This window comes from Tinamus guttatus, unplaced genomic scaffold (assembly GCF_059628265.1).
Source record: "Tinamus guttatus ecotype Peru unplaced genomic scaffold, ASM5962826v1 Tinamus_guttatus_pri_ptg000215l, whole genome shotgun sequence".
NCBI lineage: Eukaryota > Metazoa > Chordata > Aves > Tinamiformes > Tinamidae > Tinamus > Tinamus guttatus.
This window is the reverse complement of record NW_028288749.1, coordinates 1868121-1888958: the sequence shown is the minus strand read 5'-3', so window position 1 is coordinate 1888958 and position 20838 is coordinate 1868121. Positions and strand designations below refer to the sequence as shown.

Here is a 20838-nt window from a genome sequence, read left to right as displayed (position 1 = left end):
AAATTAATTCTGCTCAGGCTACAAAACGATTTAAGGTTTTTCTTTTACAAAATAATACTGGATGTCTTTTTCTTTATGCACAAAAGGCAAACATCTAATGCCAAGAAGAGCTGAATAGATGGCAAATGAGGATCCTGCGTTTCAAGGGACACCACCAAAGAGCTAGAGGCTTCACCTGCAATTCTCTTCGAGCTGCTAAGCAAACAAGTAACATTGTCAGGACTGGGAGTATTTTTATTTTAAATTTATCACTCCCTAAATGGAGAGTAATATAAAAAAAATCCAATAGTACAGAATGTGTGTTGATCCAGAGAAAACTGCAATTGTATTCCCCTTGTACTAACTGTTCCTAGAAATGCTTTTATATAATTTACTTTGTTGGCGCACACCTGCAACTTGGGTACATGTCATGGGCTGCTGCATCTGCGGATAGTTTATAAGAATTAACACTCCCACTGCTTTTGTTGAATCCAAAACCAAAAGAGCTGTGATAAAAGTGATGATAAAGTTCTGGGGTCTTTCAAAATACTGGAAGATATAATCAACAGAAAGACTCTTATCATTGGATTGTTATTTTCCAAATAACAACTGAAGCACAGTATGGTTAATAATAGTTTTTTAACCAAAAATGAAGTTATCCAAAACACTCATGTGGTAGTGAGTAAAAAATAAGGGATAATTAATACAAAGTGGCAATATGAGAAAAGAAATACTCCAAACAACCCACAAAAATGTGCATTTTTGGCCGCTTCAAATGTAGATGAGTATACAGAAAGTAACTGATGGTAACATAGGAGTTATCCTGTCATCTCCATAGGAAGACAAAGGAAACAGCTTAAAACTCTGCAGCTTAAGATGGACATGACTGGAAATAGAGTACATGAGTTTGTGAAGTGACAAGTAAGATGGAAATTGTAGCAGGAGCTTCTGTACTCATTCCTTCAAATAACCTATGCAGGAAGGTACCTGGTTAAATGATCACACGATATATAGCTAATGCATAGGTGAACAGTCCATAATGCACCCTTTCCAGCAGTATTCTAAGCATTACGCTAAACACGAAGGCCACCAAAACATGACAAGAAAGCTGGAACATGATGGTGTCATTAGAAGCAAATGTGACCCATCGAGGCTGAGTAAATCTGTCACAGAGCTCTGCTTGCTGTGAACGGGGCCAGCACAGCTGGGGACTGCGTGCAAGCAACATTGTTAATTACACAAAACAAGGCTTGGGAAAAATGACAAGCTAGAACACAAACCTCAAATACAAGTCCAAACATTCAGAGATAAGTTCATAGAAAGCCTATATGGGGGATCTCCAGCTGGTAGGCTGCCAGTTAGTGGTGCCTTTTCTGTTGCTCTGAGCACAAGGGCCAAAGGGACAACTAGTAAAGCAGACACATCTACAAGGCAGCACTGAGCGAACATGGGCAAAATTTGCCATCCCACGAGCAGCCTTGTAGCTGCTACAGCAGCTTGGGCTACCCTCAGCCTGGTTGCCTGCACTCCAGGATTATACAAAACCACTGTGAAAGGCTGTAATAATTGAACTAACTCTAGACATGGTAGATGCCAGCATAACCGAAGATTAAACTTCAGTTTGAACTCTGAAAACAGGTATCACTGTGGTGGCTGATGCCAAACCCTTGCAGCCAAACCTACCTGAGCCATCTGAGGCAGCTGAAATCAAAAGCTTCCCAGCTTCCCTAACTGGGAAGCTTTTCAGCAAAGAGCACACGTTGCCTGCTGAGAATCGCCCCAAGGTGCTATGTTGCTGTTCTGAAAGGGGGAAAAATACTAATTCACATTGCAAACTTACCTCTAGTGTCACAAAGGAAGGTGGGATATACTTAATAGAAGGATTTCCAGGCAAACTTACTGAAACATGCTGAAGAAGGAAAAGGAGAGCTCTGCATGCTAATTGTGTACTTGTTGCTCTTTGCACAAATATATATGTAAGCATACACACACATATATACATATACAATAAATATTTTGGCCTCCCAAACTGCTAAGCAGATGGACACTGCTAGTTTGTCTGAGTCTGGAAACCTCTACTGCATGGGGTAGAAAAAAAAGAAATAAAGAAAAAACACCCAAATGCCCAAACCAGGCAGCAATACAGATTCCCCATCTTTTCTTCCACACCCCACTTCTAACAGAAAGATCTGTTAAAGATTAACCCTTAACAGATGAGTGCAGGACTTTGTATCTTCTAACATACCTGACAGCAACAAGTCTCCCCAGTTTTGCCTGGGAGAGTGGAAAGACAGGTGCAAGCACAAGGGCACTGTGAAAGCCTGTGGCACACATGACATGTCACCTGCCTTCATCCACAAACCCCAGCTCACATCACTTGCATGAATTTTAGATTCATCTTCTGCACTGACCCAGCTGTGGCAGAACTGTGTAAGTTCAGATGACAGGTTCTGTTGTAGTTTTACGTTGCAGCTAATGGCAGCTGTGTCACATACTTATAATTGCAATGAGTCCTTAATACAGCAGAAGGTAAACAAACATCACAGAAAACAGCTTGCATGGGAGGGATGCGTGTGTCTGAGTCAGCCTGTTCACACATTGTACAAGTGGCCTTGACCAGAATGTTCCAGGCACTATTACATTTCCATCAAAGCCTCTTAGTGCAGCAGTTACCCTGTTAACAGTTTAACACTTGAGAATAATTCTAAGAAACTGGCACTTTTCAGATGTAAACAGAATTTGTCTTTGTAAATGGTTACTTACCAAATGATGCAGTAGCCCTTATCTCAGAATAAAAAGTTGCACACATTATGTTTACACTTACTATAAATAATAGTCTGGAGGAGTGAAGGCTTCTGAAAACAGACAAAGAACAGTGGTTTTCTGTGATTTTTGTCTCCTTAAAGAAGAGTCCAATATCCCCGTGTTAGGGAAAAAAAATCATCACCCTCAAGCAAGTTCCACTTTTGTTTTTTTTTTTCTCACTACCAGTAAAGAATCCAAATAAGTCTACCCTCCCATGAAAAAGCAGTGTGAATACAATATACCATTTTTCTGACTTCATTCTGTTATCACTGGCAGGAGAAGGGAATGAAGTTTCTGGTATAACGGTAATAAAGTGTCTGAACATTTTGATCAAACCTGTATGTTTCAAATCTGTTGCCATTTATAAACAGCCTGCTCTTCAGCCAAAAAACACTTGCTTTACAAAACTACTTACGTGGATAATATCCAAGAGCTTTTTGCCTGTTACTAGATTGTTTTTTTGCAAACTACCATTAACAACTAACATTTTGGAAGTGGGTCTAGTACAACATCAGTATCAACGCAGCTTCAGTGCTAGATACCAGGCAGTGTCTCATCTAAAACTTATTTTCACTTTTCTAAAGCAAGATTACTTTTGGTGGGGACCTGCTTAGGCATCTAGCTTTCAGCTCAGCCCCAGGAGCACTCACATCACCAGGCTTCTCGAGGCAGCACTGGTTACACTAGTAACCAGTGAACTTAGTTAAACACCCCGAGAGCAGCCCCAAACATGTCAACACTTACAAGATACAATCTCCTGCAGCAGGCCAGAGTCCACCATCAGCTCAGACGTGTAGACATCCCTCTAACCATGTCCTCATGCATTTTCCATGGCCTCCTGCTGTCCTTCCTAGCTGGGACAAGGTGGCTCAGCCCTTCTCTTTCCTTGCTGCATCTTGCTAGCTTATTCAGGTGATGTCATGCTTCTCTTCTCACCTGCTCTGCCTCCCTCTGTCCCTCCCTTCAGTTCTCTGCTTACTCCCACCTACAAGCAACACAAGTTAAGAACAGATGTGAACTGGCATCTTTGAAAGCCCACCATCTACTCAGTCCAACCTTGCTTCTGCACTGCACCTCTGCAGGACAGAGACTGTAGATCATTGTTTGCAAGGGACTTGCTGCTGCATCACTCACTGCTTTAGCTGCAGATTTGCAGAAGGTAAAATTCATAAAACTGCCAATCCTGCTAAGCTGCCACTCATTTCTTGTCACTTCCTTGATGGGTTGGGGTCATAAAGAACTGGCAGAAAGAGCAAAGAAGTGCAAACCAAGCTCAGTCAAAACCATATGGCCAAATTAGCTTTATTTACAAATGTACAAACTGCAGAACTAGCGTTCTGAAAACAGGACCATAGGCCCCAAAGACAGGTCACCTCCTGTTCCATGAGTGTTACATGAAGAACTGATGCAAGTGCTCTGCATGCTCCCTCCCCCAGCTTTGATTAGGGAGCACACCTGAAAAGACAGATTCCTCATAACAAGTTTAAGACAATCTTGTACTTTCCAGCAAGTGAAAAGTTATTGGCTGTACTGAAGGGTTGTTAAGCTCTTGGGCCAGCACAGTACTGCTCTGTTCAAACAGTCCTTTCCTTTGGGAGATTTGATGACTATCAGAAGAAAATTTCTTTTTTTCCCCAAGGGAAGCTGACACAATCTCCTCTAGATAGGAGGCGAGATATTTCACACAGGATATGTAAAATGTGATGGGTTAAAAAAAAAAAAGAAAAATCCCACTTCCACTCCAAAATAAGAGCCAAAAGCCAATTCTCTCAATAGCCTATGCTAAAATGAGGTGGTTCTGCTCTGCTTTCTTACTTCTCCTCCCCACTACCTAGGGTTTAGGAGAATCTCTATCAGGGAGCCCTCACATCTATTCCCCATTCAATTCTGAAGCGCAAAGTCATGGTGTAGTGGGGTTGTACTCTCCAATATCAGCTGGTGTTTTCTGAACTAAATTCTAGAATTTAGCAGTCAAACCCATCATTGGTTTCACAAACCACCTCCCATCACTGGCTTAAGTCAGTTTTTCTTCGCCTCTGCTTCTGCAACAGGCCAGGAAACCTGGATGTGATACGGCTCGAGCTCTTCTGGAGTGACGTAGTCTGGAGCACTGCCCATCAGGTCCCGTCCCCTGAAGGATTTGGGAAAAGCAATGACATCTCGGATACTTGGAGCGCCGACAATGAGAGAGATCAGCCTGTCAAGTCCTGGAAGCAGACAACAAATTACTGAACCACTTGAGTAAAAGCCTTACATTACTCCCTTTCATTCCAAAAACAGGAAGATGAAAGTAAATGATATCACTGAGATTGAACATTAAGACAGAAGCAGATAAGGGGAAAAGTTGATCTCAAATCGTAAGCAGAGAAACAGATTTCCTAGAGAGTGGCAATGCCCAGCAAAATAAAAGCTTTTCACTGTTACAATAAAATTTGTGAAACACCAAGGACTCAGACAATTCCTTCACAGAGAGGAATGATGCAGGGCAGGTAAATGGCAGGAACATTTTCAGGGCTCTGTCGAGTTGGTCCAAAAATACTTCTTGGCTAAAAAGAGTTACAACAATGAGGAGAAATTCAGAAAAAGCAAGAGTCTCTGCGTGACTAGATGAACAGATGACCCAGAATGATTTTTAACTTAAAAGATTACCTTAAAAAAAAAAAAAAAAAAAAAATTGCAAGATTCTGGGAGAAACATACAACACTGCAGTAATGCTGAGACTTCAGAGGATGGCACAACAGCCTAAGCCAACACTGTTGTCTTCTCCCTGTCCCTCTGACTATGGGGTCTACCTCCCCACTGTGTTGGCCCCAATATTCCTCAGGCCCACATGGAGCCAGATCAGCGAATCAATCCATCGTAAAAAAAAAAAAAAAAAAAAAACAGTCTTTCTTTGGCAGGAGATGTTTACTGCCAGTTTAGCTCCAGTTTAGTCTAACCAGGTTGGTCATGACAAACAGCACACCAGAACAGTTATCTCTGTTGGGAGCAGACGAGGCTCTTGCTAACAAACAGTTTTTGCCGAGGTCTGTTACAGCAGAAGTAAGTCAGCAGACACCTGCACTCTGCAGAGCTACAGAGCACCTACCTAAAGCAATTCCTCCATGAGGAGGAGCTCCAAACTCCAGAGCATCAAGCAGATGGGAAAGCACTTCAGAGTCCTCCTGCGAAGTTACATAAAAAGTGTCACTGAAAAAGCAATGCTTTTCCTGCTAGCACTGTAAAATGAAGACACAATGAAGCCATCCATCCCTCACGGAGAGGTTTCTTTATCCGAGTAAAACACCCATGTTTCTTGCAGGATTTTACATGACTATTTAAATTGTCTTTTACATCTCCAACCATATGATATTTAAAGGCTGTTACCTTCAGCACTTTCTCAAGCACAAAACGCTGCAGCTCTGCATTATGAATTCGGATGGAGCCACCGCCGATTTCATTCCCATTTAGCACAAGGTCATAGTGCTGACTACGGACCTGAGAAAGCAAGGAGCAGGCACCTTGGCAAGGCATGGCTACATTTAACTCCAATCTGCACACGGAAAGCAAAGGTTGGAACCTGATATACAACAACACAGGTTTCTTAATGGAGCATTTTGAATTAACAGGAATTTATTAAGAGATTCAAAGCACTGAAGACGAGAAAACTCTTTACTGGATTCCACTAGAGGTGACAAATTTCACTAAGTCTCCTCAAACACTACTTTCCTGGTGTCCTGTAACATCCAGAATTGAGAACATCCAGCCCCAGAAGAGCTGCAGCTCTGAAATACTCACCAAGGCACAAACATGTAAGAAATCATGGGGGCACATCCTCTATAGCCCGTTATAGCTTTCACTTCACAATTTGAAGAGAAAATTGCACCCAGGCTGAAATCAGAACCTGAACCCAAGTCCAGGCATCACAAGGACCAGTAAGGAGGGCATGAGGTTCAGTTACCTTTGTGGGATCTGAATAGAGGAGGCCCATATCTGAAGGATGAGGGGCAGTGAAGGGATGATGAGCAGATTCCAATTCAGCAGGATTCCCTTCCTTGGGAAGGAAGAGTGGGAAATCAACCACCCAGAGAAAGTGAAAAGCCGCTGGATCACGGAGCACCAGGCCAGCTGCCTCCAGGAGGTTGGCGCTCGCCAACCGCAAGCTTCCTAAAGCAGAACACTGCAAAAGAGAAGGACAAGAAAGGTCAATTTTAATGCCAGAAACTCCAGGGAGTCAAACAGACCAGGGAAAGTTCCTCCTGAAAGGCAGCATCACGGAGAGCATCAGTTGCAGTGCTGCCTTAAAAACACTTTTTCCTCCTCTCCTAGAGGACATCACACCTGCCCACTGAGGCTGCAGGAGGTCCAGGTTGGGACAGATGATTAAAGCCCTACAAAGAAAGGCCAAGTGGAGAGCTAGAAAATCCCCCACAAAAGTTCCATCCTCACAGAACTCTTACACTCATCTCTCTGTACTATGCAAATATAGATTAATTGCAAAAGCAAAGGTAAGAGCTTCTGCTTATAGGAAAAAAAGTTGCCTAGTTGACTTTCTTTTCTAATCTTTGTTGGTGGAGGTTTAAAAAAAAATAACATGAGGTGAGAGAAAATGAGGCACTGACGCGATCATGTTTTACAACCCAGCCTTCGTTTCACCTATGATTTCTTCGCGGAATTTGACCAGGAGAGGTGGAAGCCATAGCTACACTTCATGCCTTATTTACTGTTACTACAGCTTCAGATCCAGAGCAATGTGGAACTTCTGAGGACCTTTCTTCATAGTTAGAAGAATTAGAGTAAGCAGAGATAACACCAAAGCTACCATGAGCAACACTCAGCTCCCAGCCACCCAGAAGCACATCCTACCACTCGCTTGTGTTCTCCAGCTGCCAGCAGGACCACGTCATCCTCCTGCATCTTCAGCACTTGGGTGAGCTCTGACTGCTGCTCCTGGCTGAGAAACCTTGTAAGCAGAGACTTCAAGCTTCCATCTGGCTTGCAGACGATATCCACAATTTCCTAATGCAGGAAATCAGTAAAGACAAGCAACACTTTCAGTTCAGTGCTGCCCTCTCTTGTCTTGAAGCATCATAAGCTCTGCACTGGTGCTCGACAGAAGATTTACATTAAAGATTGCTCTTCTGTCTTCTTCTGCCTGCAATTGCATAACACTTTACACAGCCTGTCCTTCCCTCTTTCCAATGCTTCAGCAGAGTTTGTCTCACCTGGTTAAACTGGGATCTTGCAGCCTCCTTTAATGACTCGATATCTTTATTTTTAAGGTATCTCTAAGGAAAGAGTGAGAGAAGAGACATTAAACATCAGCAAAGTCTGTGAAAAGTCAGGCTACGATTCAAATCTACTGAGACTCAGCTGTTTCCAACCCTTTGAAGCTCTGTTTCCAACACAAGAGGGCTGCAGAATAAGAAAGGGCTGCAGCACTAGACTGCAGCCAAGTATCTTCTCCAAAGATTTTCAGCAAGAGGCAATTTTGGTAGCACATCAAATACAGACTGTTTTTCCCCTGCTCATGGATCAGACATAGCTGCTCAGCAGAGTTAGATCCTGCCAATTAACTGTGTCCTGCATGCAGGTTACAGAGCAGGACTAATGCACTGTCCATGTGCAAGGCATGGCTCAAACTGGAGGAACAAGAGGAAGAAAACCAAACACTGAGCTGACCCTCAGATGCATAGAAATGCAGTAGGTTTGAGGTCCTACACCAACATCCTGACTACAATATTTACAGCTAAAGAGCTCCCTTTTGCCTTGCTCAAAGCGCAGCTTAGTGCCCTCTCGTGGGAAGCCCAAACATTGCACTTGCTGCCAAAGTGCAGCAATTTCAGAAAATCCATGGCCAGACAGCCCTACTCCCCAAATAAAACACAGCGCTCACGCTGCAAAGACATCTAGAGCCAGAATCACATCTGCTTCTCTGCCAGAATACGTGGATGCTGCCAAAGAAGCTTCTGGATCTATCAAGGCTTTCAGCCTTGGATTTGCTCTCTGGCATTCTCATTACAAGACACAAGTCATGCCCACAAAAACGACGAAAGGGAGTCAGTGGCATGGAAGCAGCCCGTTTCTCTCCCTAGTCCAGAAACAAGCCGTGCCACACTTTGCAACTTGTTAATCTCTTGCCACGGAGCAATTTATTTTTCAGATGCAAGACAGAAGCCAGTTCTGGTGAAAGCAAACTGAAGCCAGAGAGGCCTCCCTGGGTCCCAAGGACCTTGCAGCTCTGTTCTCTTGCTGGCCTTCTAGAGGACAAAAATATTCTTTCCATCACCTGATCTTCCCCATTCCCCTCACTTAATGCACCTCAGCCAAGCCTGAGCTCAATCACAATCAACAGCAAAGGACACAGTCATATCAAGAAAGATAGCTATTTATTTTATTCTTTTTACATAAATCATAAGCCACAAGTAAAAATATCACTTACCATTCCCTGAGGGATCCAAATGGCTTTGACAGTGCCATGCGGACAACCGAGCACATTCTGCACAAAGGGAATGCCCAAATTTCGTGTGAAATCACTGATATCCATTATCTGAGTGGGAAAAAAGCACAGTAGTGACAGGAACACAACACACAATCCTGCATCTGTGTCTTGCAACTCCTTCAACACCACTGCCTGGGACAGTATTTACTTGCTCAAAGAAATCACAGGATTCACAGAAAAAAAAAGGAATGGAGCCAAGCTGGAATAACCCTTAGAAGCCTGAGAGATACACAGACAAAAAGAAATGCAAGAGAGGCAGGAAGAAACAAGAGAAAGGTAAAGACACAACAGAGGGAGCCATATACTTTAAAGGAAATCTCCCAAATTAATTCCTAGGGAGATATAAGATGCTTTTCAGCACTGCTCCTCTTTAATACTTTTATCAGTATTTCTATTTCATACTTCTGCACATGTGTGCACACTAACACAGGGCACTCGTCAGCTCAGAGAAGCCTGCTCAAAGTATGTCCCCTAGGAGCAACATGTTTTGGGGCAAAATGTATAAAAATGCTTATGGTATCTGTGGGACTTCTCTTCCTAGCACAGCCAAAATGATTGCTTCCTAACACTAAATTACCTTTAAAAAGTTCTAAGATCCATTTTCCAACAGCCCTATATCAAACCCTTCTTTTTTCTGCGAACATCTGTACAAAGCAGCAGGGTTGGGACAAACAAGCTGGGTATGTTACAGCATTAAAAATCCCAGCTGACGACAGCACATAGATATGATTTGAACAGAATATACTCAGAAACACCAACAGAAAAAAGGGGGAAAGCTGCAAGTTTCCACTGGTTAATCCCTCACCTTCATGCCAAAGCGAGTGTCTGGTTTATCAGTCCCATAGTCAGCCAGTGCCTCCTCATAGGTCATGGAGGGGAAGGGAGTGGTAATGGGGCCTTTCTCCTCAGGCCAGCAATGTTGCAGGAGGCCCTCTATGAGTCTCTGGATCCCACCTTGATCCACGAATGACATCTCTACATCTATCTTAGAAAACAAAAACAAGGGGGGCATTCCACATTAGTTAAGAGTTTTTGCCTCTGCACAGCTGCTTGCAGGAACTCGATTACAGAGCAAACATAAAAGGAAACAACACGCCACACTGAATCAGAGCACGACTGTTTCATACTGCGGGTGTGTTGTGATCTCCCCGCAGCCTCGTGACGCTGGCAACAACCTCCTCGGAGCCCTCGGTGAGGCAACGATGACAAGGACAGCGGGAAGAGCCTTGAACAGGCTGAGCTCACTCCGTCTGCCATCTCCAGACTGAGGAATGGGAAGCCCAGCTCAGCGGGACAGGCACAGATTCACATCATCAAGCACAGTCAGTGCCCAACACAGTCCCTGCAGCCACTCATGGGCACATGGGACTGCACAGTCAGCCAAGGAGAGAAACCTCTCTCATGGCTGTGCTGTGAAACACACAGCAGCAACATTTGCTCCTCCAAGCAGCATCAGAGCTAACCAAAACGGACCCCTCAGAAGGCAAAACAACTACAGGTTGTTAGGGGTGAGGGGCAAGGGATAAGCTGCTTACCTGAGTGAATTCAGGCTGTCTGTCAGGCCTGGAACCTTCATCCCGATAGCAGCGAGCAACCTGGAAGTACCTGCAATAGCACTTTTATTCAGACAGGAATTTGAAGCAGCCTAAATTCAACTGTGCTTATAAAACTGATTATCAAGAACAGCAGAGAAGCAAGAACACACGAGCTGTCACAGTCCTGATCATTCCCATGCCCCAAAAAGCAGGAAAGCTACAGTGGCAGCAACTGTATCCATCTCCAACCATATCCTCCAAGGATACCCTCGCCTAGCAAACGAGCTGTGCATGGACAACCCCCTTTCCCAATTTATGCTCCAGAAGGACCAAAACTACTCACTAAGGACCAAACAGAACTCACTACTCATGGTCTGCACCCAGACTGCAGTTCACTGCACGAACTCTGGCCAGCTTCAATTTTATTTGGGGAAATAAGCCCAACTAGATGCTTCTCTTATGCACCTCAGCTACAGGCTTTCCCTGTCCTGATCACAGCCAGCTGCACTAAGGTCACCTGTTAGCTCTGTAAGTTACTGCTGATTTTCTTTGATTTCCTGATTTCATTTGATTTTCTGCCCTGCAGGCATCCTGCCCCTGAAGCCTTCATCCTACATTTCTGGCTAAGATGAGTTTTTCATTTAAAACAGTCAAAATTTCAGCCATTAAAAAAAAAAAAGGGGATATAATTCCTCTTATCAGGAAGCATTATTGCTAAAGGGCCTGACTTGGCTGCAAAGTGTTTAAGGAACCCACTTTGAATGAGAAAACATTTGACAAGTTCTTGGGGAATCCCACAAAACCCTTACCTGTCCAGGCCTCCAACCATGAGGAGCTGCTTGAACTGCTGAGGACTCTGTGGCAGAGAGTAGAACTTCCCTGGTTCCCTCGAGGGCACAAGAAATTCTTTTGCCCCCTGGCATCAGAAAGAGGAGAAAAAAACCTTAAAATTTAACAAATGATCAGATGACTGTCAGCAGTTGTTAAAATAACAGCTCTTCTTACAGTCCTAGAGACCTGAGTAGACCCAGTACAAAAGATCTGCTACTTTATGAAATTGACTGGATTTTAGGCCATTCTCCCTTGGCCCCCAGCTCTTTAAGAGTGAACTCTTTCTCTTGTTCTACCTTTTCTTGCTCAGAATTGTGTAAGTATGTGCAGAATGACAAAAGCATCAAGTTCATCAAGAAATGTATTTTAAAGCAAGAAATTCAGTGAACATCTGAACTAGAAGAGCTATTTCCTACAATCACCTCATCTGGCAATTGATACTATTGCTCCAAATGGAGCATTTTATGACATTTTTTCCCCTCCCATTCTTCTGTGTTTGATAACATGAGGTCACACCGCAGCCTTTCCCTCCACTCTAGGCTGGCCTAACAGTTAAGAGATAAATCCTAAGGAAACAGTGTTTAAAAGAAAAAATTGGCCTTTACCTGGCTCTCAGTGTTTGGCTCACGCTCAGTTTGCACTTTACAAGACAGAAACTCTATTCTTTTGTGGTATGAAAGGATTCAAAGTTGAGAAAGAAGATGCAACCTTGCCCCATTCACCCTCTCTACTTTCAAAAGCATCAACATACCAGTTGGCAATTGCAAGTGAGCTCTTAATTAGTAGGAATGCAGCAATGAAAACATTGTGGGAAACAAAGACACTTCAATAATTAGGTGCCTGTACAACTGCAGGTGTCTAAAAGGCATTTATTTCTGATAGCATACATACCCCTGGGGTTCTCTTGAAGAGTGTTGGAGTTTCTACATCCACGAACCCTGAGGAACAAACACATGCTTCAGACAGGGTACGCTGAGCGCTGAGAACTAGTACCACAAGAGGAGTGGGTTAGTGGGGTTAGTCAGATCAAGAAGTAATTTATCTTCTCCTCTTCAGAGGCACACCACATTTCCCCAAGAAACTTATCTGTTACTAAGCATATCTTGTGCAGTGACAGACGTAAAGGGTCTAAGCTCACCCCAAGACATGCCAGAATTCTTGACAGCAGTGCACTCCACGTGGGCTGAGAAAATTAATTAAACTAGGCTGCAGGTTAACAAAAAAAAAAAAAACTTTTTAAGATTAGCACAAACCCTCCTTAACATGCCTTGAGTTGGATGACCAGAAGAGGGAAAACACCTGCAAAAAGCCTTTGCTTCTAGATATTTCTCATTTAAAACAACTGGCCTGTGGAGTGCTCTGGGATCTCAACACACTGTCCTTCAGGTCTGCTAACATCCCTCTCAAGTCCCCAGAGCAAACACATTCCTACTAAGTGGGACCAGTTTGCAGCAGCAGTTTCCAGCAACAGGGAAGAGAAGAAAGGAGGGCAAAAATGTTGTTTGCTGCACACTGGTCTTCAGGGGCTTCTCTTACCATGGAGGTGACAGAGGTATTCCCGCATCTTCATCACTATCTGTGATCTCAGCCTGAGGTTGTACTGCAGCTGAACGCTGCGCAAGTCCAAGTAGCGATACTGCATGCGCAAGGCCTCTGATTTCTAGAGATAAGAAGCAATTAGGATTAAGAGACAAAATTCAAACTGCATGGCTAACGAGGCTGCTCCTAAAGCCATAGGAGAAAAGCAGCAAAAAAAAAAGCTTTTTTTTCTTTTTTTTTTTTTAGCTTTTATACCATGATCCAGCCATCACCCACAGCCGACATGAAGAAACATCAGCCACTGAGAACATATTGATGCAAATATTTTAAAGAAGGGCAAAATATTTCTTTGAAGTCTCTGAAGAAAACAATTCTGTGGCTAGAACTGCCTCAAAACAGCTCTGGATTTCAGCTCTCCTTACTCTCAGTCCACTGAACTGAGTGCAGGAATCCTCCTCAAGAATAAGGAGTAGCACCATGCTCAGATCTAAAGGAATGACCCAATGATGACATATCCTTATAGCACACAGGAGTAACTAAAGAACTGCAGGTGCTGGGAATTGTCAAGGACACAAGACCCCATCCCCCTAACAGCAACATCTATATATGTAGTATTTTTAATTAATGATCTTCTCATTACCATTTAACACTGATTCCAAACATAATTAAATGCCCTTGCTTTAACCAATAAATAAATAAATAAATAAGTGCACTGGCATGTTTTTTTCCTCCACACTCTCAGATAGACTATGCTATAGAACAGAATATTCTATGTTTCTTCCACCCTTTTCTTTACTCTTTGCACTCTTTTCTTTACCACCCGTTCTTACAATGATATTTTAAAAACCCTGTGCACTGGAATCATTCAAGCCTTGGTTTCTACTTCACTCTAACTAGAAATACACCCTGAGAGCTAACAAGCAGCACATGCTATGGTAAAATACCACTCTTTCTCTGAGGCAGGGCTGGGGGGAACGGGGTGAAGCTCTCTCACACGGTTTGCTGCCTCCCCAGGCAAATTCTAAACTTACAGAAAAGCCACTGTTTCGCTAATGAGAAAAATGCAGCAACCTTGACAAAATCCTTGATTTCAAAAGGTAGCTTTTTGCAGGTGTTTAGGACCTCTGCAGTCTCCACCTTCACTTCAATGTCCCCTGTTGGCATTTTCTGCAGAGGGAAAAAAAAGGTGAAATAAATTAGATTCAAGGCTTAGGGAAAATTATTGGGCACAAAGCCTTCAAATACTTGCAGGAAAAAGGAGAAATCCATGCAATTATCCTCCTTGCCCTCTAATACAGCACTGTTCAGAGAACTTCTTTCATGGACAGATTTCCCCTATTTTTTTCTTTTGTTCAGACAAAAGGCAAGTCATTGCACTGCAGGTGGAGTGTTCGTTTCTAACACCATTCCCATCACTAGATGAAATAAAATTGCTTTTACTTTGCCCTTGCCTTGCAAGGCACACTGAGCACAGAGGAAGTCAGGCCCGGAGCCTGTTAATACATAGGCATTTGGGCAAAAGAGTTTCCTTAGGTTCAATGGAACTGCACAGTACAAAAGCTAGCATATTAGCAGTATCTCAAGCAGTCTTTAATAAAAGGGAAAAAGGCAACATTTTAAGAACAATGCCTTTATGACACCAAATCTGAAAACCAGACCTCTTTTTCTTAAAAACTGAGGACAGCAGAGAGTTTCCCCCACTTCACACTATGCCACAGTGAAGTTCATTCAATGATGCATAATTATTTCTGTTTATAAGAAATTACATACAAGCTTCCAAAACAAAAATAACACGCTAAAAGAAATAAGTGAGCCTTGAAGTTAGCATCCTTGGTGGCTATTCATAGCAGTGCAAATTTATGGCCATAAATCCAGGGTACTCTTTCCAGTTCTGCTAATGATCAGATGTGCACAATTTGGCTAGTGACAGTAAGAGCTCAGGAATATATAATATTTCAAAAAAATAGGTAAGCATTTACCCTCTGTTTTCGATAACATGAAGCCAGCAAGATCTGGTCTGAGCAAGAATGCTGTAATGTGCTTGAGATTCTCCCAAGTTACATGTTACAGCAGTTATTGCTGCTGCGCACCATTTGAGGATGGGCTTTCACACACCTTGGAACAAAACTGCCGTGGCAAAGCTGTGCCACCCACACAAGCCACATAATCCCTCACACTGTGTTTTTCCACGAGCAAAGCCACACTCGGCCAAAATACCCGAGACAGCCCCAAACCCTCACCGGATTCTCCTGCCCTGGGGGTCGAAGGGCCACAATCCCCGTCACTCGCACGACAGACTCCACTGGAGCACTAGACAAGAGCTTCTTCACGTGAGAATGTGCCTGAAAGAAGATGCTAAAATCTCAGAGAAATTCACAGAACACAGCAGATGCATCATGCTCAAGGGCCTCATTTCCTAATGGCCTCTCTGAATCAGTGTTCATTCCTCATAAAGCAAAGGAAACAGTATCAATATTTCTAATGCAATGTCACATCAGGGCTCTCATCACCACGCAGAAAAGTCTGCTTGTGCCTCAGAGCCCTCGGTCCAGCCATGCTCCTCATTCTGCTCTTGAGGCCTCCTGAACACAGCTTAGCACAGCAGAAAAAAATGGTTAAAAATTGGCACTCATCTTTTGGTAGCACCTACCTCATCCTGGGGAATGATGATCTGCGTCAGTCCCTGGAAATCCCTCAAAACCAGAAAGAGGCCCTGTCTGATCCATGAGGAAAAACAAAAGAAAAAATGTCTTTCTGAGGATTCAGCCATTCTCTGTTTTTTAAGACAAAGTACCCAACAACAGGCTACTTTCCATATCTTGGACTAATACCTTAAAGCATTTCCAAAGCAGCATATGCACAGAGTTTTTATTATTATTATTATCTTACTTTTCCCAATTTGAATCTAATCTGAATGGTTGGTTTCAGATTTTGTTGAAACAAGTACCAACACTGTGCAAATAACGCAGAGGGGCAGCGTTTTAAATCTGAACACTAATCCATGTAAACAGGGAATCCGAATCCATGAAATTTCCAGATATTCCTGTATTACACAATAATCTCACGGTGATAACCATAAATCTGTTCCCTGTAACTCCACCCACAGCTGTTCCATGATGAAAGGCTCAGATCAGCTAATAAAACCTGTGCAGGCACCACTGTATAGAAGCCTGGTGGATAAAGAACAGATTCCCAGGGCTGCAAAACACAAGATGCAAACTTTGATGCAAATTATTGTCACCAAAACCACAGGACCTACTTCCAGTTTACAAGCTTATATCCAGGATCAAAACACTTAAATGAGCATTACCCATGCTATATGTAGAGACTCTCTTTACTCTGGATTTATGAAAGTGTAAAAACTGTTCCGAGGGATTACATGATGTCACCTACTGCAAAGTGTTGCAATTAATATTTCATCCGCTATGTACTACTTTCTTCTTTTGCATTCTCTTTCTAAACATTATATGCCTGCTTTTGATACGAATTGGGTGAAAAAAAAAAAACAAGGAACATCTTTATTTAAGTCTCAGAGGAGTATGGTATGAAAGAGACGGGATCAAAGAAATTAATTGCTCACAGCTGCTCAAGAACTGCTCTAAAAGTGACAGCATTTCCTCCCCACAGCATGGGGGGAGCAACATTTAAGTGCTTGACGGGGTGGACGAGAATCAGTTAACATTTGTGTAATACCCCAAGATTTTAAGCATTCATAGAATCATAGAATCATTGAATGCTTAAGGTTGGAAGGGACCTCTAGAGGTCATCTAGTCCAACCCCCCTGCACACGCAGGGTCACCTAGAGCACGTGGCACAGGACTGCGTCCAAGCGGGTTTGAGGATCTCCAGAGAAGGAGACTCCACAACCTCTCTGGGCAGCCTGTTCCAGTGCTCTGGCACCACGTTAAGAAATTTTTCCTTAAGTTCACGTGGAACCTTTGGTGCTTCAGTTTGTGGCCATTACCTCCAGTTCTATCAGTGGCCACCAGTGAAAAGAGCCAGCACCATCCTCCTCACTGCCTCCCTTGAGGTACTTATAGACACTGATTAGATCCCCTCTCAGCCTTCTCTTCTCCAGGCTGAACAGACCCAGCTCCCTCAGCCTCTCCTCATAGGGCAGATGTTCCAGGCCCCTGATCATCCTTGTGGCCCTGCGCTGGACTCTCTCCAGCAGCTCCATATCCCTCTTGTCCTGTGCAGCCCAGAACTGGACACAGTACTCCAGATGTGGCCTCACCAGGGCTGAGTAGAGGGGCAGGATCCCCTCCCTCGACCTGCTGGAGGTTCATCTGGTTCATCTGCCATGAGTCTTGATTGCATCTCTGAGAGACATCTCAGAAGCGAACGGAGTGGGAGACAAAGGCAGTTTGAACCACAAAAAGTGCCTGAATCGAAGAGAAGCAGGGCCAGAGGCTGAAGCGAACGCGGTGATGCCGCGTGTCCCGGGCTGCGCTCACCTCTGGTGCTGGATCCAGCCGCACAGCGTGACGGCCCGGCCGGCGTGGGCGGCGCGCAGCTCCCCGCACGTGCTGCTGCGGGCCGCGAAGCTGCTCAGGTCTGGGGCGAACAGAAAACAGCGCGTTAACCCCGCAGGCAGGGACAACGTAAAGGAACCGCGACTCGGGAGCTTGGCGCGCCAGGAAGGTGGATGGCGTTGTTCTCACGCACTCAAAAATAAATAAACAAGAAAATAAGCGGGAAAAAAAAAAAAAACGAATGAGTCGTGGACACTCATAAATAAATAAATAAATAAAAGGAATCTACCTGTTCGTGCACGTTCACAAATAAACAATAAACCAGCGACCCTACACGCCCGCGCGCCGCCTCACCTGGGGCCGCGCCGCTGCTCAGGCCCCGCCGCGCCGCGGCCGCCGCCACCCGGCGCAGGGCGCCACAGAGCGGCCGCAGCGACATGGCCGCACCCGGCGGTACCGGTACCGGTACCAGTACCGGCACCGGCACCAGGAGCTGCGCGAGGCCTCTGGCGCCACACGGAGCGCGGGCCAATGGCGCCACCCTGCGCGGCCGCTTCCGCCCGCAGCCAACATGGCGGGCGCGGCGGCGCCGCGGGGGCTCACGGGAGGGCGGTTCGAACGGCGGGAGGGCGGGCGGCCGCGGCGCCGTGATGGAGCCGGAGGCGGCGGCGCGGCCGCTGCCCAGCGCCGGGCGCCTCTCGTGGGGGCCGCTGCTCGGGCGGCCGCGCGGCCGCTTCACGCTCAGCTCCGGCGGGGCGCAGCCGCCGCCGTCCCAGGTGGGCCCCCGCTCCCGAGGGCCTGGCCCGGAGGGGAAACCTGCCGTTGTTTCCTCGTTCCTTGCTTATTTTTCTCCATGCTTGTATCCCTTCTTTGCTTATTTATTTACTTCTCTCTCGTTTATTTATTTTCCCGCTCTGTAACGCCCCCCTCTTGCCTTGCTCTCGCTCCAGGAGAACGCGGACCCGCAGAAGGCCGCGTCGCTGCTGCGCAAGCAGTGGAGCCTGTACAGCGTGACGCCGCTGTACAAGTTCTCGGGCGCCCGCCTGAAGGAGTACGCGCGGCTGCTGGGCGCCTTCATCGCCGCCGAGAAGCAGAAGGGCCTGGCCGTCGAAGTGGGGGTGGATGCGGACGTCAAGGTGACCTTCGCCAGCCTCCCCGAGCTGCGCGGGGACCCCCAGGACCAGCCCGCGATGCTCGTGCAGGTGACGGTTACCCCCAGAGCGGGGGCTTCCCGCGCGCTTGTGCTGCAAGCGACGGGGCGGTCAGTGACAAGAAGTCTTTTAAACTCCAGCTGCGTGCAAAAATGACTCTGCTCTCCTTTGAGACTTAATCCAAGCGGGTCCTGCCTATTTTTAGAAGGAAAAGCTCATAAATAATGGATGTGCTCAGCCGCATTTTCTAAGTTCGAGGCCTTGATAAGAGAATGAACAGAAGAGTCAGCACTCCTGAGTTTGGCCTCATTTCTTAGCTCCGCAGTCTTGAAAGACCTTGGACAGGTTATTTAACTTCTAGGATAAGTTATTTAACTTCTTGAAGTTGGTATAGTCCTGTCTGCCTCTGCCATAGCTCAGGTCTAACAAATGCTTCTGAAACACTCAAGTGAAAAGAAGCTACTGCATGCAAAGCTCTGTAGGGCAGTGCTTTTATGTCTCACCATGCTTTGGCTTGTCTGAGTTAGGCAGCAAAATACAGATTTGGGGACTGTTTCCAATAAAACACTTTTTACTCTCTCTGCTGTTTTCAATAGAAACACCCAGATTCTTTAGGGATGTAATGGATAGAACAACCATCTGAGCTTTCCAGGGACAAATGTTGCATGAAGAAAGTTCAACTCTGTTTACTAGATAAAGTATCGAACTTGCTCTATAGCTGTCACTAAGCACTCTTTTTTTTTTTTTTTCCCCCATTCCAGCTTTCTTCAAGATCATCAGTTTCCCCCAAAAGTTCGGATGAGAAGCTGATATGGTCAGGCTGCTTCTGCTGCGTGTCTGGAGAGGACCTTTTGGAGAACGTGCCCGAGGACTTCACTTGCTTGCCGCTGTTTCTTGCCAACGGTGCCGAGAGCTACACGGCCATGGTCGGGAGCTGGTTTCAGAAGACTTTTGACTGCCGCTTCTGCCGTCTGTCCATCAGCCCTCTCAACCTCAGCTGGATGGCAGCCATGTGGGCTGGATGCAGCGTGGAAAAAAACGCCTGTGCCACAGAACTAGTTTTTTCTGTTCCTTGTCTTCCCCAGCCTCTGGATATATCCTATGCCATCCACCCAGAAGATGCAAAAGCTCTATGGGACACAGTACAGAAAACCCCAGGAGAGATCACTCAAGAAGAGGTAGATCTCTTCATGGACTGCCTTTACTCTCACTTCCACAGACACTTTAAGATCCACCTGTCGGCTACCAAGCTGGTGAAAGTTTCCACAGCGATTGCCTCAGCACACTGTAATGGGACTATAAAGGTGAGGTTTTTAAGCAAACGTGCTATCCTAACCACTGCTGGCCAAACTAAATATTTTTTCCTAACCTGAGACACCTTCCTTTTTAGAAGGAAAGTTGCATATTTCTTATGCATAATTTCTCCCTAAAAGCTAGTTAAAACATCAACTTTGTTTTAGCCTTAATTAGTTCTGGAGTCTCAGACAGCATGAGACAATTATCAACATGGTATTTTACTGCAGCAGAACCTACTAACCCTGGTTTAGGGCTAGAACAAGATGTAGTAGCTTACTTTTTAGTAACCAGCAGTGAGTTGCAATTTTTTGCTCTTTTTGGTGAGTGTTCAGCTGTAATGTGTATTAACAGCAGGCATACTGGTATTTTTCAACTAGACTCTTTTACTCTGTTTTCAACAGCTTAGCTTGAATTTTCAAGGATTGTCTTCTTTCCTCCCCTTTTCCTTAAAGCTGGAAGTTTAGCTTCCTTGCAGTATATGAAAAACTTTGGTGTTATGACTGCTCTCTTTTCATCTCAAGTAATGATTAACCACTGCTCTTGGTCCTTTCACAGCTTCTACAAAGCAGATACCTAACTGGAGTGCTGATGCTACTGACAGAACTAGCAATCTCACAGATACAGTGAGCCTTGTTTCAGCTCATCTTCATCCTCCCAAGGCCTTCCTGCTGCAAGACTAAAGCTGAGAACCCTATTGGAAACTTGTTCCTGCAGAACTTTCCATTCTTGGACTCCTGCATTCAAAC

At 44.9% G+C, this 20838-nt stretch overlaps 2 protein-coding genes across 2 annotated transcripts; one reads left to right on the top strand and one right to left on the bottom strand.

The window, feature by feature from the left end:
• Positions 1-4483: 4483 nt before the first annotated feature.
• On the bottom strand, positions 4484-18084 carry DARS2 (aspartyl-tRNA synthetase 2, mitochondrial). The gene is made up of 17 exons (XM_088524841.1): positions 18000-18084; positions 17628-17727; positions 15821-15887; positions 15411-15512; positions 14242-14337; positions 13168-13291; positions 12523-12569; positions 11610-11716; positions 10801-10870; positions 10071-10250; positions 9206-9313; positions 7989-8051; positions 7630-7782; positions 6725-6943; positions 6151-6261; positions 5873-5948; positions 4484-4991 (listed from the first exon to the last, which is right to left on the bottom strand). The coding sequence occupies exons 1-17, from the start codon at positions 18082-18084 to the stop codon at positions 4804-4806; spliced, it is 1896 nt and encodes a 631-aa protein (XP_088380967.1). The 3' UTR covers positions 4484-4803.
• A 211-nt stretch (positions 18085-18295) lies between these two features.
• CENPL (centromere protein L) lies at positions 18296-20838 on the top strand. The gene is made up of 4 exons (XM_088524881.1): positions 18296-18421; positions 18596-18847; positions 19558-20100; positions 20648-20838. The coding sequence occupies exons 1-4, from the start codon at positions 18296-18298 to the stop codon at positions 20717-20719; spliced, it is 993 nt and encodes a 330-aa protein (XP_088381007.1). The 3' UTR covers positions 20720-20838.

Excerpts from the sequence above, each read along its gene's own strand:
- DARS2 (XM_088524841.1), bottom strand. The coding sequence starts at position 18,084 with ATGTCGCTGCGGCCGCTCTGTGGCGCCCTGCGCCGGGTGGCGGCGGCC. Across the intron at positions 14,338-15,410 it reads CCCCAGGGCAGGAGAATCCG|AAAATGCCAACAGGGGACAT; the intron begins GTGAGGGTTTGG and ends TTCCCTCTGCAG. Across the intron at positions 11,717-12,522 it reads TCTTCAAGAGAACCCCAGGG|GGGGCAAAAGAATTTCTTGT; the intron begins GTATGTATGCTA and ends TTCTGATGCCAG.
- CENPL (XM_088524881.1), top strand. The coding sequence starts at position 18,296 with ATGGAGCCGGAGGCGGCGGCGCGGCCGCTGCCCAGCGCCGGGCGCCTC. Across the intron at positions 18,422-18,595 it reads CGCAGCCGCCGCCGTCCCAG|GAGAACGCGGACCCGCAGAA; the intron begins GTGGGCCCCCGC and ends CTCTCGCTCCAG. Across the intron at positions 20,101-20,647 it reads ACTGTAATGGGACTATAAAG|CTTCTACAAAGCAGATACCT; the intron begins GTGAGGTTTTTA and ends GTCCTTTCACAG.